Source organism: Alligator mississippiensis, chromosome 1 (assembly GCF_030867095.1).
Source record: "Alligator mississippiensis isolate rAllMis1 chromosome 1, rAllMis1, whole genome shotgun sequence".
NCBI classification, from domain to species: Eukaryota; Metazoa; Chordata; order Crocodylia; family Alligatoridae; genus Alligator; species Alligator mississippiensis.
The window spans coordinates 44,321,722-44,337,742 of NC_081824.1; the positions used below are offsets into that span (position 1 = coordinate 44,321,722).

General features: G+C 42.0%; 1 protein-coding gene across 1 annotated transcript in view; it reads right to left on the reverse strand.

The window, feature by feature from the left end:
- Window positions 1-16,021, reverse strand: part of CSMD1 (CUB and Sushi multiple domains 1) — a 2,292,800-nt gene that overhangs the window by 312,938 nt on the left and 1,963,841 nt on the right. The window contains exons 34-37 of the mRNA XM_019488443.2: window positions 10,844-11,047; window positions 9,743-9,867; window positions 9,033-9,129; window positions 1,824-1,928 (exon numbers count right to left, since the gene is read on the reverse strand). Coding sequence (XP_019343988.2) covers window positions 1,824-1,928; window positions 9,033-9,129; window positions 9,743-9,867; window positions 10,844-11,047 — 531 coding nt within the window. The remainder of the gene's footprint in view (window positions 1-1,823; window positions 1,929-9,032; window positions 9,130-9,742; window positions 9,868-10,843; window positions 11,048-16,021) is intronic.

A 16,021-nucleotide genomic window follows, 5' to 3' on the forward strand; every position in this document is an offset into this window, starting at 1 on the left:
CAGTCTGAGGTTGCCCTGTGGTTTGTGTATGGTTCAGAATACTTATCATCAGCTGGAAATCTGGCCTTTCAAAAACTGTGCACACATTTACATTCCAGAAAATTGTTTATCTCAGTTCTAAAGATTACTTATTAAAGCTTATCCTTGTATTTGCTTATTTGTGACTACTTATTAAAGGAGATGAATATCAACATTAAAGCTTTCTATTGCCTGAATGCATGTGCTCAGTCTCAGAGAAAATTCTTAATTTTCTTTTGCAAGGCAATGGAACACCTGCATACTCAAATACAAAAGACGATTTGTGAATTTGACCTTCATCAACCCATTCATCAGACTATTAACTCATCCTCATATTCATTTTAAAAAGGTTAGAATTTTCCGTGCAATACATAACTCCAATTAAAATGAATAATATACAAACATATACACTGAAGTTACCACTCTTTTCTAGTAGTAAACTTATTTTTTTCCAGAGAGAAAAGACAAAAATCATTCAAATATGAATTAAAGACAGATCATGTGGGATCATCCATTCCTATTTTATATTTTAACAAAAGTGTTCAAATGAATGAAGCAATACTTCCTAGAGCATAAGCATATAATATCGGATACTTTACCTAATAATATATGTAGCATTTGTCCTGAACAAGTTGTTGCTGTTTTTCTTGGAACAGAAATATTCTGGGATTGGCATTTACATGCATCACCCTTCTAATTAATCAGGATTTAGCAAATGACTGAATGTACTGCTTTTCTGCCATAGCTTTTATTATGCAGCTACAGAATATGCATTCAGAAACACTTTCCAATGTCATGGGATAAATTGTTAGTATTTCTTACCCTGGGAATATTTTATAGGATTTATCCAGGGACAACAGGTGTCATGGGTTCTATTGTCCATATCACCAACACAATTTACAAACTTTCATACTGCCTTAGGTTCACCAAAGTATTTATTACAACTGCAGCTATTTTCCAATAGCGAATATATGTTAAGGGAGAAATGGGGAAGCAGGGAAGAAAAATATGTTCATGTTACTAAGCTAAAAGCATTTAGTGTTATTCATCTGCATTCACATACTTCTTTCATGAGTAAATGGAGTCCTTAAAAAATTAAGAGGTTTTAGAACTATAAATTCAAAAGAATAAAATTATAATTAGAGACTCTATTCTTCTAAGGATTGTCGCTTCAAATTTTCTTCCTGAGTTATTTATTTTAACCTTGTTAATAATTATTTTGTTAAGAATGAATTTCTGCTGGTTTCAACCTTAATTATTGTCTATGCCAAGCAAACACACAACAAAATTACTATGAAATACTTACCTTGGATTTTACTCCATAGTAAATTTACTCTAAAGTAATGAGCAGATACATGGCAAGCTTTCTAAAAAAATCCATTACAAGCAGTCAGCTATTACAGGATGTGGCCAGTCTTTGGTAGAGAGCCAATTTATACTGAGTAAATGGCAAGTAGAAGTGTAGACACATACCCACTACACTGATATCATTTATAAGCTGAACTAGGGTACAGTGACTTGGAACAGTGAAAGAATATGTACTTGTGTGCTTGCTCCACTTTAGGGTAAAATCAGTTTATATCACAGTAACTGTGTTTTTGTATCTTACCCCTTATATCTTCAGCATGCTAAATCAAATTTGGTGATGAGCAGGGAAAAATGTGGATTTTGGGTTACTTTTTTAATCTGAAAATTGTGGATTGTTTTTTAATCAGGAAAAAAAACAGGATCCCTTGTTATGAGGCAAGCAAACAAACAAAAACCTTATTACTTTTGAGAATGATTTATAAGTCAGAAAGTCTTACTTTTGTATTCCAGGTGAAAACCTGCTGCTGCCACACTAATATCAGAATGAAAATGCAGGTAAAGTTGATTGGAAGTGCTATTCAACAGTGCTGGCACTGTGGTACCTGCAAGAGACAAGACTGATTAATCTTTGTTAAGTAGAACATTGCATATGGTATTTAAAAAAACATCTCCCATAATTTTACACTGAGCATATTTGAACAAGTCTAGAAGTAGAAACAAGCCTGTTCTCTCCTTGATGGATCTGGAATTATTATTACCCTGATAAACTTTCAGTCTAATTTCACTGACAAGATATGAGACTAACAGAATGGAGAGACAAGTTATACTGGGATGAAAGGCATTGTGGAGCGCTTGCTATGAGTCAGCCGCTCCACAGTAAGTTTTTTTGCATGCCTGCCATTATCCTGCTGGAAGTAAAAGCTAAAAAGAAGTAAGCTTATCCCTGTTTCATTCACAGGTAAGCTGCCACTGTTTAGCTTTCACTGCCTATGGGATAGCAGCTGACTCATGAAACAGGGACTACCTTCTCCACATCCTCATGCACTGCTTGTACTCAGTCAAGGAGGTAATCTAACCAAACCTGGGAACCTCAAAATCAAAAAGAAGCTCTTTGAAGTCAAATGCTTTTTCATAAAATGCCTTGATCTTGCAACCTTTGGTAATGGCAGCAATTGAGCCCCTTCTAGTGACTGATCTTGAGACTGGAACCTAAAGTAGCAGCAACTTTAAAGAGAGCACCAGCTGATAATAGTCAGTTTGAAAATTCTTTCACTGGAAAAATGGAGAGACCTGTTTCTCTGTGTAAAGCCTGAGAGACTACTTTGTTTCTATGCTCTCCAAAGCGCTCAATGACAAGATGTGTGGAAGGATATCAGAGGTTTGCCTGCCATTTCAATTTTGCTTGGAGTTGTCATTGTGCGAAGTCATGTCTGTGGAGGTTTCAATGTACAGAAAATCAGAGGCAGGTGAAGTATCTGTCATGTAAAGACTGGTAGGGGAATGTAGTTTAAAGTAGATTTTATGTTGTGCTTTTTTCTTTTGTTATTTATTTGGGATTTGTTTGTTTCTGTGCTTGTTCCCAGGGGGTCTCAATAAAGAAAGACCTGTACAGTCACAGACTGCAGCCAGAATACCTAGGGTTGAGACTGTGTGTATGCAGCAAAAACATCCCCTCAGTCAGATACTACAACTTTATCCTTTACTAAAGAGACCAGAACAAGCTCAACCTAAGGCACAGTTTCAAAAACCTTTGAATTCTTTGGTACAAGTAAATCTTGCTGCAAAATTTTCACTCCACCCAGATGTGCTGCTTTGGGAACATGGAATACTCCAGCCTATTATAGTGAGATGTGGCAGATGCTAGGGACATATGGAATATTCAAAGGCTATTGCATAGATGCCTTAAGTGTTATATGTATCTTTCTTTCCTGGCTCAATAGGCAAGATTCCTGTAGGAAATAAAATCACTGACAGAAAATTAATGCAAAACACTAACTCCCATTTCAAGGGAAAATAAATGCAAACTGTATAAAGAGGCAACCCTGAGCTAGGGCAGAAGACACTCACATTGCATCTAAGAACTGAAGGAATGTGAAAATGTACCTAACAGGGTTATGTGAGGGAGATAAGAGATACCTAGTAAGTTTAGGATATGAACAGTTTAGGATATTAACCCAGGAGATGCACAGTCCCACCAGGGGGAATGCCCTCCTGGACCTGGTTCTGGCCACAGGCAATGACCTGGTGAGAGGACACCAGGTTCTTGACCACCTGGGTGACAGTGATCATCCCCTACTGAAATTCACCATACAGCACAGGGTGTCAAGGGCCTGAAGTAAGGCAGTAGCCCTGGACTTCAAGAGGGCCAACTTCAACTAGCTGAGGAGACTGGTAGGAGAGGCACTGGGGTCCTGGAGAGTTAGGGAACTGGGTGTCCAAGATGAGTGGTCGTTCCTTAAGGAGACGATCCTCTGTGCCCAAGGGGTGAGAGTCCCAATGAGAAGCAAAGGGGGCAAGAGTGCTCAAAAGCTCCCCTGGCTCACCAAAGGCATTCAGGAATGCCTGAAAGCCAAAAAAGAGGCGTACACCCAGTGGAAGGGAGGGGCTATCACCGAAGAGGAGTATACTTCCATCGCTTGGGCTTATAGGGGGGCTGTTAGGAAAGCTAAGGCAGATATGGAACTAGGGCCAGCATCAAGGATCAAGGACAACAAAAAGTCCTTTTTTAAATACATAGGGAGTATGAAGAAAGCACTGGGTAATGTGGGGCCCCTGCGGGATAGGCAATCTAGTGGCTGCACCAGAGGAAAAGGCAGACCTTTTTAACAATTTCTTTGCCTCCATTTTTTTTGTGCAAGGACTCAGGTCTCCTCCACTGAGGTTCAGGATGGACTCAGGAGTGACTCTGACAGGCCTAGGGTCAGGGAGGACCAAGTTAGGGAACTTCTGGAGGGGCTGGGCGTGTTCAAATCAGCAGGTCCAGATGCTTTCCACCCCATGCTGAGGGTGCTGAGGGAATTGCCAGGGGTTATTGAGGGGCCCCTGGCACAGCTTTATGAGCACTTGTGGTGCTGTAGCCAGGTGCCAGATGATTGGAAGAGGGCCAATGTGGTCCCCATTTTCAAAAAAAGGGAGGAGGGAGGACCCGGGGAACTATAGGCCCATTAGTCTTACTTCAATCTTGGGGAAGCTGTTTGAGAAGATTATCCAGGAGCACATCTGGGAAGGACCGGCAGGGGGGACGATGCTCAGGGGCAACCAGCATGGGTTCATTAGGGGCAGGTCCTGTCAGACCAACCTGATTGCCTTCTATGATCAGGTCACAAAATCATTGGACGCAGGTGTCACGGTAGATGTAGTCTTTTTGGACTTCAGGAAGGCCTTTGACACTGTCTCCCACCCCATTCTCATTAAAAAGCTAGGCAACTGTGGCATTGATGCCTACACAGTCAGATGGGTCACAAATTGGCTGAGGGACTGCACCCAGATAGTGGTGGTGGACAGGTCATATTCGACCTGGAGGGATGTGGGCAGTGGGGTCCGCCAGGGCTCAGTTGTTGGGCCCGCACTGTTTAATCTCTTTATTAATGACTTGGACAAGGGGGTGAAAAGCACCTTGTTCAAATTCACTGGCGACACCAAGATCTGGGGCAAGGTGGGCATGCTAGAAGGGAGGGACAGGATACAGCTGGACCTGGACAGGTTACAGGGGTAGGCAAATGAGAATAGGATGGGATTCAATACTGACAAGTGCAAGGTACTGCACTTGGGCAGTAAGAACCAGCAGCATACCTACAGGTTGGGAAACTCCCTTCTTGAAAGCACAGTGGCAGAAAGAGATCTTGGAGTCATTATTGATTCCAAAATGAACATGGGCCGCCAATGTGAGGATGCAGTCAGTAAGGCCAACTACACCTTGTCATGCATCCACAGATGCATCACAAGCAGGGCCAAGGAGGTGATCCTCCCCCTCTATGTGACACTGGTCAGGCGTGGAGTACTGTGTCCAGTTCTGGGCGCTGTACTTTAGGAGAGATGTGGCCAGCATCGAGAGGGTCCAGAGGAGGGCCACTCGCATGATCCGGGGACAGCAGGGCAGACCCTATGAGGAGAAGCTGTGGGACCTGAACCTGTTCAGTTTTCACAAGAGAAGGCTGAGAGAGGATCTGGTGGCTATCTACAAACTTACGAGGGAGGGACCAGCGGGGAATGGGAGAGACACTGTTCACCCATGCACCTCCTGGAGTAACAAGGAATAACGGCCATAAGTTGTTTGAGAGTAGGTTCAGGCTGGATATTAGAAGACACTATTTCACAGTCAAGGCAGCTAGGATCTGGAACCAACTTCCAAGGGAAGTGGTGCTGGTTTCTACCTTGGGGGTCTTTAAGAGGAGGCTTGACATTTACCTAGCTGGGGTCATATGAGCCCAGTATTCTCTCCTGCCCAGGGCAGGGGGTTGGACTTGATGATCTACTTAGGTCCTTTCCGACCCTACATCTATGAATCTATGAACAGACATGTAAACTGTTCATCATTTTAGGACACTGTCTCCATAATACTGCATTACCCAAATCTAAGATAACCCTGAATTTAAGATGACCCCCTAAATAGATTCTACATGTTGAAAATTTATAAATGCATTATTTCCCAGGCACTGAATGTAATTATTTCAGGGTCATAATTAATTCATCCCTCCCACAGCAGCAGGAGGCAGACAGTGGGAAATAGGTGGTGTAGGGAAGTCACGCAACCTACTTCCTGCCTGCCTCCCCATAGCCCCAGGTCCCTCCTTCATCCCCAGCTTCTGCTCCCCCAATCCTCCCCAGGTTTTGCTCCCTTTTCCCCACCAGCCCCTGTTCCATGGAGCAGGCTCTAGCCCCATTCTAGCCTGGAGCACTGAGCATAGCCCAAGCCTGGCCCTAACCCATTGCAATCATGCAGGATGCATGCCACCGGTATGGGGCTGTGTTAGGACCATACTCAGTGTCCCAGGCTGCCACATGTATGAAGCCTGCAATGCATAACAAGAATATGAGGGGGAAGTAGAGGGGCATGTGGGAGAGCAGAGTCTACATGGGGGAGGAGAAACTCCAGGGATTAGATGGTGGGGTACAAAAGTGTGGGGGGAGAGGCAGCAGCTGCAGCTATGGCCTATACCCTAGGCAGAGACAGGGGTTGGAGTCAGGGGTTGGCAGGGACAGGGTTTGGAGCTGCCTGTCTGCCCCTTTCCTCCAGCACTTGTACTTGATTCTAAGACAAGGGACTTTCCACTCATGTTAAATAGAGGGAAACCCTCATCTTAGAATTGAGTAAATACAATACTTTTGTTCTAATTAAATAATACCTTGCTTACTGAAAGCTGTTTTGTCACTGGACAATTCTGTCATCCTCCTTGAAAGGAAGTTGTTGCCACTGATTTAAATTTAGAGATGCTAAGCCAGGCATAATAAACTGCAAGAGAACCATCTCCTAACATTCATATTGATGAATATCAATACCTATATACCTATATATATAGCCCTCTTCACCTGGCTTTTGAGGATGTGTCTTAATTCTGTAGTTAACTGCACCTCAAACCCAGTTTTGGCCTCCTCTATGGCAGTACCCTTCTCACCTATCTCCACTCTCTAACATCATTATACTTTAAGCAGAAACCTGAAATGCATTCCGTTCAATATGAATTTTAGGAGATAGTTCTCTACCATCTCTCTCTCTGCAATCTGCTGTCCACACATCCATGGCAGGGGCATGTAGGCAGTGGACCATGGCTCTGCTCCAGCTCCAGACCACGCTGTCACCACTGCAATAACACAGCCCCAGCCCTGGTGCAGCTCCCCACCCAGCTGTGCACCCTTCCAGCATTACTAGAGCCGGTCTCCATAGAAACCCTGGCCCCATACTTGCACAGTGCCACTGCTACTGAGGTCTCCATGGAAACCTGCCACAGCAACATGTGCAGGGGCTGCTAGGAAATGGTGTCCAGCTGCTGGCTGGTTTGGCCATTTTGCCCACCCCTGCTCTACATGGATCCCCATAGGAAGAGATGTCATTTTATGACTGTCTGTGGGACCTTCGGAAGCTAGAAGGGGATAGGAGGTGGATCCATCTCTCAGGGAAGGAGATTGCAACCACTTTAATCTACACCTTTGATCTATACTGAGCTGGAACATTTAAAAAGAAAAGGGTGGAAACCCCTAAGGACCAAAAGATTCATTTTTAGGAGGGAGATAATTGGAGTGGACACCTTTTATAGTATCTAAAGCCTTTCAGGTAAAACTGTTTGGGGTAAGAAGCAATGTTTGGGGTAAGAAGCATTTCTAAAACCTTTTCAATCTTCCCATCCCAGTACAGGTCTTGCCCACAATTTCTGAGATCATGATTTTTGTCTTTCTGATTGTAATCTGTGAAGCCAGGCTATTTTCCAGGAGAAAGCTAGTTCTGGGGACAATAGCTTTGTTTAATCATCAAATTTCCTTTTTTATGGAACATTCTCATTGAAAACAGATGAGAAACTACTAAAAAGTATCTTTAATAGCCTTTCCAAGCATTAAGCATAATGCACATTTGGAAAATGACTAATTAAAAATGATACATGACAACATCCCTAATAAAGGCTGCAGATCCTGATTCTAAGTCTTTCTCAGCTTCCTCACTTTTCCATGATGAAATAGCTACCACTGTTGGTAGCTGTAGCTACATTTTCCTGCCATGATCTGGCTCAATAATATAAATTGATCAATTAAGTCAAAGCCTAATCTCCCAACCTTCTTCCTTTAAGCTGAACAACCTTTGCAGATCTCATGAATTCAACTTTATTTCTTGCCCACACAAAGGTAGCTTCAATCAAGAGTTGCCCTTTGAATAGTCAAGATAATTTCTTTCCTCAGTGCTCTCTGAATATCTTGCAAGTGACCCTTACCTGTCTTTTCTATTCCCCACATCCACTGTGTGGGAGCTAAGGAAAGCCTTTCACCCCACTTTGTTGGAGTTTCCCTTCAGCAAATTCACCCCCTAGCCCTGGAATGCTCTTGCTATGTCATAGAATTAAGCTTGGACTCACTCAGAATATGTAAGTCTGAGATAAAATTAAGTGAACCATCCTCTGTAAGGTTGGATTCATATTTGTAGGGTTTAAATAACACATTCCTTTAATTAAAAAAATATATTTTATGAAAGGGGAGTGTAGCCAGAGATGTCTAATGTACTGTGAAATGTAATTTTACACAACAAATTACATGGTTTGTTGTATCTTTAGTTTCCCAGTTTGTTCTGCTTTCTGAGGTGTACTGAGCTTATATGAATACCAAGTGACTTAATCTTCTTCCTAAAAGTGTGAGGCCAACAAGGGCAAATTTAAGTGCAAGTACCTAAAGCATAATGCCCAAGGGTAAGCCCCTTCATGTTAATAAAGCATATTTACATAATTTACAAATTACAGTTGACAAAGGGGAAGATTTTTCAAAGCTACTGTCAGGCACCTAAATCCCACTTATTTTCATGCAAAATAATGTATAAGAATCATGTGGGCCTTTGAAAAGCTCTCTCAGTGTAATTACATGGAAAAAAAAAAAGTTATATCAGTTCATATATCTAACTGAAGACTAGAAAGTAGCTTATAAAATCATGGAAGCTTTCCTATCTGCGGTATCCATATTCTGGCTACCATTAAGAGAGCTAGTTTATTTCAGTTAGAGCATACACTTACCTGAAAAACTCCCAAGTCGTGGTGCTGTCATATCCCCACCATCATAGATTTCAAGAGAGTCCCAGTTATGTTCTGTGGCAAAACTGATGACCTGGATCTGTAAAACAGCATCACTGACTGAGTTTTGGGCGGGGTGGGGGTTAACCAAAAGTTTAATGTATACAAACTAAAGAAGCAAAAAAAGAAGAAACAAATCCTACAAAATTAGGCACAAAGAAAGAAAAACAAAAAATTAAAGAAAATACACCTGATTCTCTACTGCCTTCTATTTTTAAAATTATCAACAGTCATGCCAAATGAGTATAAAAGTATTACCAGATCAGAATGGAAGACTTTTGTATGCATCTTATATGGGTAAAATACAAGGTACAAAAAAAGTGCAGAATAAAGGAAATTTAGACCTTTGTTCCTTATTGTACCTCAGAGACATGAATGCAACAGTAAAAGAGAACATAGTAGACTGCAGGGTTAGGATCTACTTTTACTTACTATTCTACTCAGTTAAAAGAGAAAGCTGGAAGTCATGGCACCCTTTCTTCCCTGATCAACAGTGAGCAAAAAAGAGATTAGAAAGCGATTTTTAAAATAATGGGGCAAAATATGTGATTATTCTTTTCTAATTTGTCTAGAAAACAAAAACAAAAAAACCCAAAACCACTGTACTATGAAGCATTTATGAAGCATCTATGTTTGGCAGAATATGGACTTGCCTGAATACCTGATCCCTCAGTCACTATGATTTTCCACACACAATTCAAGCTGTTACCATAGGGTTCAGGGTAACCTGGTGATAAGATAGTGCCCCTCCGTTCAGTAAAATTTCCGCTGCATGGCACTGAAAGACAATGTTAGTAGAAATTATGACACTGTCAAAAGCACTTCAGTGAACAGAAAAGTAACACTAGCAATGCAGATAGATCTAATGTCCATAACTCTTCTTTTCTGTTGGAAATGCATTAGCTTTAAGTGGTGGTCTGCACTCTGGAATAAAAGATTTCAATTGAATAAAATGTAATCAGGACACCTAAATCTACAGAACCTCTAATATTCCTCTCAGCTGCTAAAAGACACTGCAGTGCATTAGATGATATTGTTACTATACAGTCCAACTTTTCCTTAGATTCCAGGAAAAGACTCCCCCAAAAATGAGTCACTGAAATCTACTGTACTTAGACTATTACAGATAATTATAATTTAAATACTTTAGAGTTTATTTTCTTCTTCAGACAGACACATAACTACCATGGATATCAATTAATTTATGCAGAAATCCAGGGGAAAGAAAAGAATGCTTTAATATTCTCGACTAAGTCCAAAGTACTAAGCATTATTCCACCAGAGGCTTTTACAAAAGGAAGCAAACTGACTAAAGCTAATGATGGTATTGGTATGCATTGTACATTACTACTGCTTACATCTGTCTGTCTGTCTATCTATCTGTCAATCTATCTATCAGTATACATCTGGTAAAAGGGTACCACAAAAATGGCACAACAAATTGGTATTTTGTCAGTTTTCACAGAATGATGTTCCATCCTATATTTATAATTTTAAGGGAGTCATGTAGTTAATAATATTCAAGAAAACATGCATTGCACTTGTTAATCTAATCTATGAAAGAGCATACTGCCTACCAACCAGCTGCTACTCAATTACTTTTGATATGACAAATTGCTCTTTTAAATTGGACATGACTGGTATTAATCAATGGAGAGTGTATCTATGTATTAAATATTATTTTCTGAAACAAGTCATGATTTCTGGTTTGAAGACTCCGGTACCTCAACAGATGACCCAAGATAATTGCTTACCTACACAGCTTGGGACTGTGTCATTCCACTGAGCTAAAGCATTAGGCACAGACTGGCACTGGATAGCTTTAGAGCCTTGCAGCAGATACCCAGGGCTACATTCAAATCGAACAACAGAGCCTGCTGAAAACTCAGAGCCAATTCTCCTCCCATATCTAGGCTCTGGAACAGAGCTGCATTGTGTATCACTGGTACGTGGAACAGCTGCATGAACAGAAAAAAAGACACCATTACCCAAAAAGCTGTTTATTATCTGAGGAAAAAAAACAGATTACTAAAAACATATACTGGCATTTACCATATGAAATCTAACTCCACAGAACATGTTATAACTCCTGGTATCACAAAGCACTTAAAAGCATCTTGCCCATGTGCCTTCTTGCATTTACATTTTCTGGGAATTTGGAATGGTATATGGTACCTTCTTCACCACCTGCCTTACTAGTACACTAGTTGTAGCTGACTTTTATAAAAGTGATCTTACAATTAGTTGATACTTTTATGTAACAGAAACTGTCATTGCTAAAATAAGAGAATTTTGTAAAAATAATTATAGAGAAAAAACATGATAGGATCCTTTATTGTGTCCAAGGCTACCAATTTCCTTTGAGGGTTATATGCACATGCACATACAACATCAAAAACATATTTTTAAAACAGCAGAAGTTATTAGTGCTGATCTGGGCCAAACTCTGACCAGGGAGTGGTATGTCAGCTGTCCTACATCTGGAATACCCCCAGCAGACATCATGACCTGGAGACATGCCAGAGAATCAGAATTTCTAACCATTTTTTTCCTTCCTGTTAATAATGTATTTCTGGCCTATAGAAGTAGCCAAAGGCTTCACTTTTCCACTCCCAACTGCTCCATCCTCCTTCTGCTCCCTTAAGTGGTGTAACAACATGGCCAGGCACCCAGGGCAGCTACTAGCCACAGGGACAGTGGCAAATTCTGTTTGCCACTGTGCCACTCATACAGTTGTGCGACTCCAGCAGTAGCTGTGGGGTTTTTTTCTGTCTCTTCTCCCCCGAAGTCTGCATCCTGGTGACTTCTCTGGTTGTTCTAACCTTATTAAGCCACAATACTGACAGCTTTTCTGCATGTGTTTCATATTTGTTTTTCTGTCACACATACAACACTAAAAACAGCACACGTGCAAAATATAAAACATGTTTAATAAAGCACTGACTTTGTTCATATAAAGTATATTAGAGTACATATATTTGTTCATATAGAGTACATTATACTTGAAGAATCATTTTAGTATATTGTGGGTTCATCTACATATGCAATTAATGCAACTGCTCCTGGGCACAGCATCTACACAGCATCTACATCTACAGCAACAGTTTCAGTCTGGGCAGAGCAGGCCCCTGACTGGCTGGGGTGACCAGGACCAATGTATGCCCCTGGTCAGCTTCTACATATGTGTTTCAGCACAGTAAATTACTCCGCTGTAAGACCGTACTGTCCCTATCAGTATTATTCTATAACAGAGTTAATTAGTTTACTGAGCCCTAATATCAGTGTATGTGTAGACGGTGATGGTTTATGGAAGAGCTAATTAGTCTACTCTGCAGCAAAGTGCACTTGTAACTGCACCCCCTGTCAATTTGCCTTATTACATATTCAGAATAATATTTTTATAGTTAAATATAAGCAACATATATAATGTATAAGGAAAAAAAACGCTTTCCTGAAGAAGCTTTTGAGATATGCAACCTGACTGCAATAAAAATGTGTAGTGTTTTTTTTTTAACTTGTGGAAAAATAATCTTTAATATGTTCCCTTTTCATCTTCAACTTAGAAAGTCACAGTAAACGTATTTTATTTTGAATCACTAGGATATATATCAGCACAAGGTTTAAATTCTCAGCCTTATAGAGTCATAGATTCATAGATGCTAGGGTCGGAAGGGACCTCAAAAGATCATAGAGTCTGACCCCCTGCCTAGGCAGGAAAGAGTGCTGGGGTCAGATGACCTCAGCCAGATGCATATCCAGCCTTCTCTTAAAGACCCCCAAGATGGGGGAGAGCACCACCTCCCTTGGGAGCCCGTTCCAAATTTTGGTCACCCTCACTGCGAAGAAGTTTTTTCTGATATCTACCCTAAATCTGCTCTCTGTCAGTTTGTGACCATTGTTCCTTGTTACCCCAAGAGGCGCCCTGGTGAACAGAGCATATCCGATCCCTTGCTGCATCCCCCTAATGAATTTGTAGGTGGCCACATGATCAACTCTCAGCCTTCCTTTGCGGAGGCTGAAGAGGTCCGAGTCCCTCAGTTTCTCCTCATAGAGCTTCTCCTGTAAGCCCCTAACTATATGAGTGGCTCTCTTCTGGACCCTCTCGAGTCTATCAACATCCTTCTTGAAGTACGGCGCCAAAACTGGAAGCAGTAGTCCAACTTCAGTCTGACCAATGTTGCATAGAGGGGCATCCCAGTACTTTTCCCTCATACTGGGATAGATTCCCTCTGTATCCTCACCACCAAGTCCTTTTCCCCTCAACCTCCATGTATCCTAACCAACTTTCTCCTCCTCTGATCCCATTTTGATTAGGGTAGATGTATAATGCTCCTTTACATAGAGAGCAACCCTGCCCCTTTCCTCCCTACTCTGTCCCTTCTGTATAACTTATAGCCCTCAATGTGTGTTGCCCAGTCATGGGTAGGGTCCCAGCAAGTTTCCGTTAGCCCCACTAAACTGAATGGCCTTGAAAGCCTAACAAATCATATTTAGCTCTAAACTATCTTCAAAAACCCATTCTGATTTCTCTGACATGTAATGGTCCAGCAGAGACTAAAACTGGAACTGCAATCATATAGTATGTTGGCAGATAACAAGTATGAGTTTCCAAAATTTTGAGGGTTAATAAAGAGCTGCTATTTAACTAGTGTAAGCAAATCAGCCATTCAGTGAACTCTGTGGGTGAAAATCCTGGACTCAGTCAATTCAATGGGAATTTTGCCATTGATTTGAACAGGAATGTAACAGCACTCAGTTACTTTTTGGCGCACAGATATTTCAAATTTCTTCTGTTTCTCAAATGTGAGTTATCTGAAAACACTAAGAATGAAATGGCTGTTCTTCTTCAATGATTTTTTTGGTAATTTATGATTAGACTATGCTTTTGCACATAATTTTGTCTGCACAGTAGCAGGCAACTGTCCTGTCTATGGAGAAGCACCAAGAAGGTCATATGTTACAATTAGCATGTGCTGACTTTATGGAATGTTAATCATGTGTAAATTTAAAATGCTCTGCAAGCAGCTGCATGTTCAGGGTTAAATCTTCTGTAAGGTACACAGATCTGACCTGCTGCTACAGAGCTGGTAACCAGCGACATGGCTAGGAGCTGACAAGCCTGTTGCATGCCTGTCTAGCTCACCTGGCTCTCTAGCAGCAAGACACCCATTCCCAGCTCTCAGCACACACACAAGTGTATACACATACACACACAGCCCCAGCCCCCAATGTGCACACACCCTGCCACAGCTCCAGACCAAAGCACACATACAACCCCCTCCCTTTGTTTGTCATCAGTGCTAAGCAGCATAGTCAGAGCATTCCTAACTCTACTGAGCTGTGTGGAGCCTGGGCTGAGTTAAAAAAAAAAAAAAAATTGTGTCCCAAGCCAAATCAGCCAAATCAATTCCAAATCCATGAGTCATTCAAGAACCATATGGCCTTACTATCAGCAAACATCCTCCCCCCACATCTGGGGCTTCAGATACTTCCAAATCCTTTGGAGGGCATCTTACATGAAGGCCCAAGCCCAGAGGCTTGTGGTTCAGATGCCCCTGAGTTTTGCTTGCCTGCAGCTGTATGGCCACAGGAGCAAGCTAGGAAGGAGCCTCCCATGTCCATAAAGTAGACGTATAGCCAAGATCTTCCTACTGAAAGAGAAAGTGTAGGTCTTGCCTGACCAATCTCATCTCCTTCTATGACCAGGTGACCTATCACCTGGACAGTGGAGAAGAGATTGACATCATATATCTGGACTTTAAAAAAGCCTTTGATCTGGTGTTCCATGATCTCCTCATGGAAAAATTGGACAACTGTGGCCTCAGCTACACCACAGTCCAATGGCTGAGGAATTGACTCTGAGGTTGGAACCAGAGAGTAGTAGTCAATGGAAGCTAATCATTATGGTGCTCCATGACTACTGGTGTCCCCCAAGGCTGTCCTTGGATGAGTTCTCTTTAACATCATTATCAACGATGTGGACATTGATGTCAGAAGTGCACTGGCCAAGTTTGCCGATGACACTAAACTTTCATAGTTTCATAGTGCTTAGGGTCAGAAGGGACCTAAACAGATGACCAGGTCCGACCCCGTGCCCTGGGCAGGAACAGTGCCGGGATCATAAAACCCCAGCCAAATATCTGTCCAGCCTCCTCCTGAAGATCCCCAAGGGAGGAGAAAGCACCACCTTACTTGGGAGTCCATTCCAGAGCCTGCAAGCCCTAACTGTAAAGTAATGTCTCCTGATGTTCAGTCTGAACCTTCTCTTTAACAGTTTGTGGCTGTTATTCCTAGTAACCCCCAGTGGTACCCACAGGAACAGAGCCTCACCCAATTTTCGCTGGTCCCCACTCATGAGTTTTTAAATGGCCACCAGATCCCCTCTCAGCCTTCTTTTGTGGAGGCTGAATAGATTCAGGCCCTTCTCTTCATAGGGCCTGACCTGCTGCCCCTTGACCATGCAAGTGGCCCTCCTCTGGACCCTCTCAATGCTGGCCACATCCCTCTTCAAATGCGGTGCCCAGAACTGGACACAGTACTTCAACTGTGGCCTGACCAACACCACATAGTTGACTTCCAACACCACATAGTTGACTTCCAGGGAAAGATCACTTCCCTGGACCTGCTCATGGTGCGTCTGTAGATGCACAAAAATCTACAAAAAAAAAAAGGTGCAGTTAGCCTTACTGACCGCTTCCTCTCATTGGCAGCTCATGTTCATCCTGGAGTCAACAGTAACTCCAAGATCTCTTTCTGCCGCTGTGTTGACAAGAAGGGTGTTCCCCAGACTATAGGTGTGTTTCTGGTTCCTTCTCCCTAGATACAGTACCCTGCACTTGTCTGCATTAATTCCATTCTATTCTCATCTGCCTACCTCTGTAACCTGTCTAGATCTAGCTGGATTTTGTCCCTCCTCTCCAACGTGCCCACCT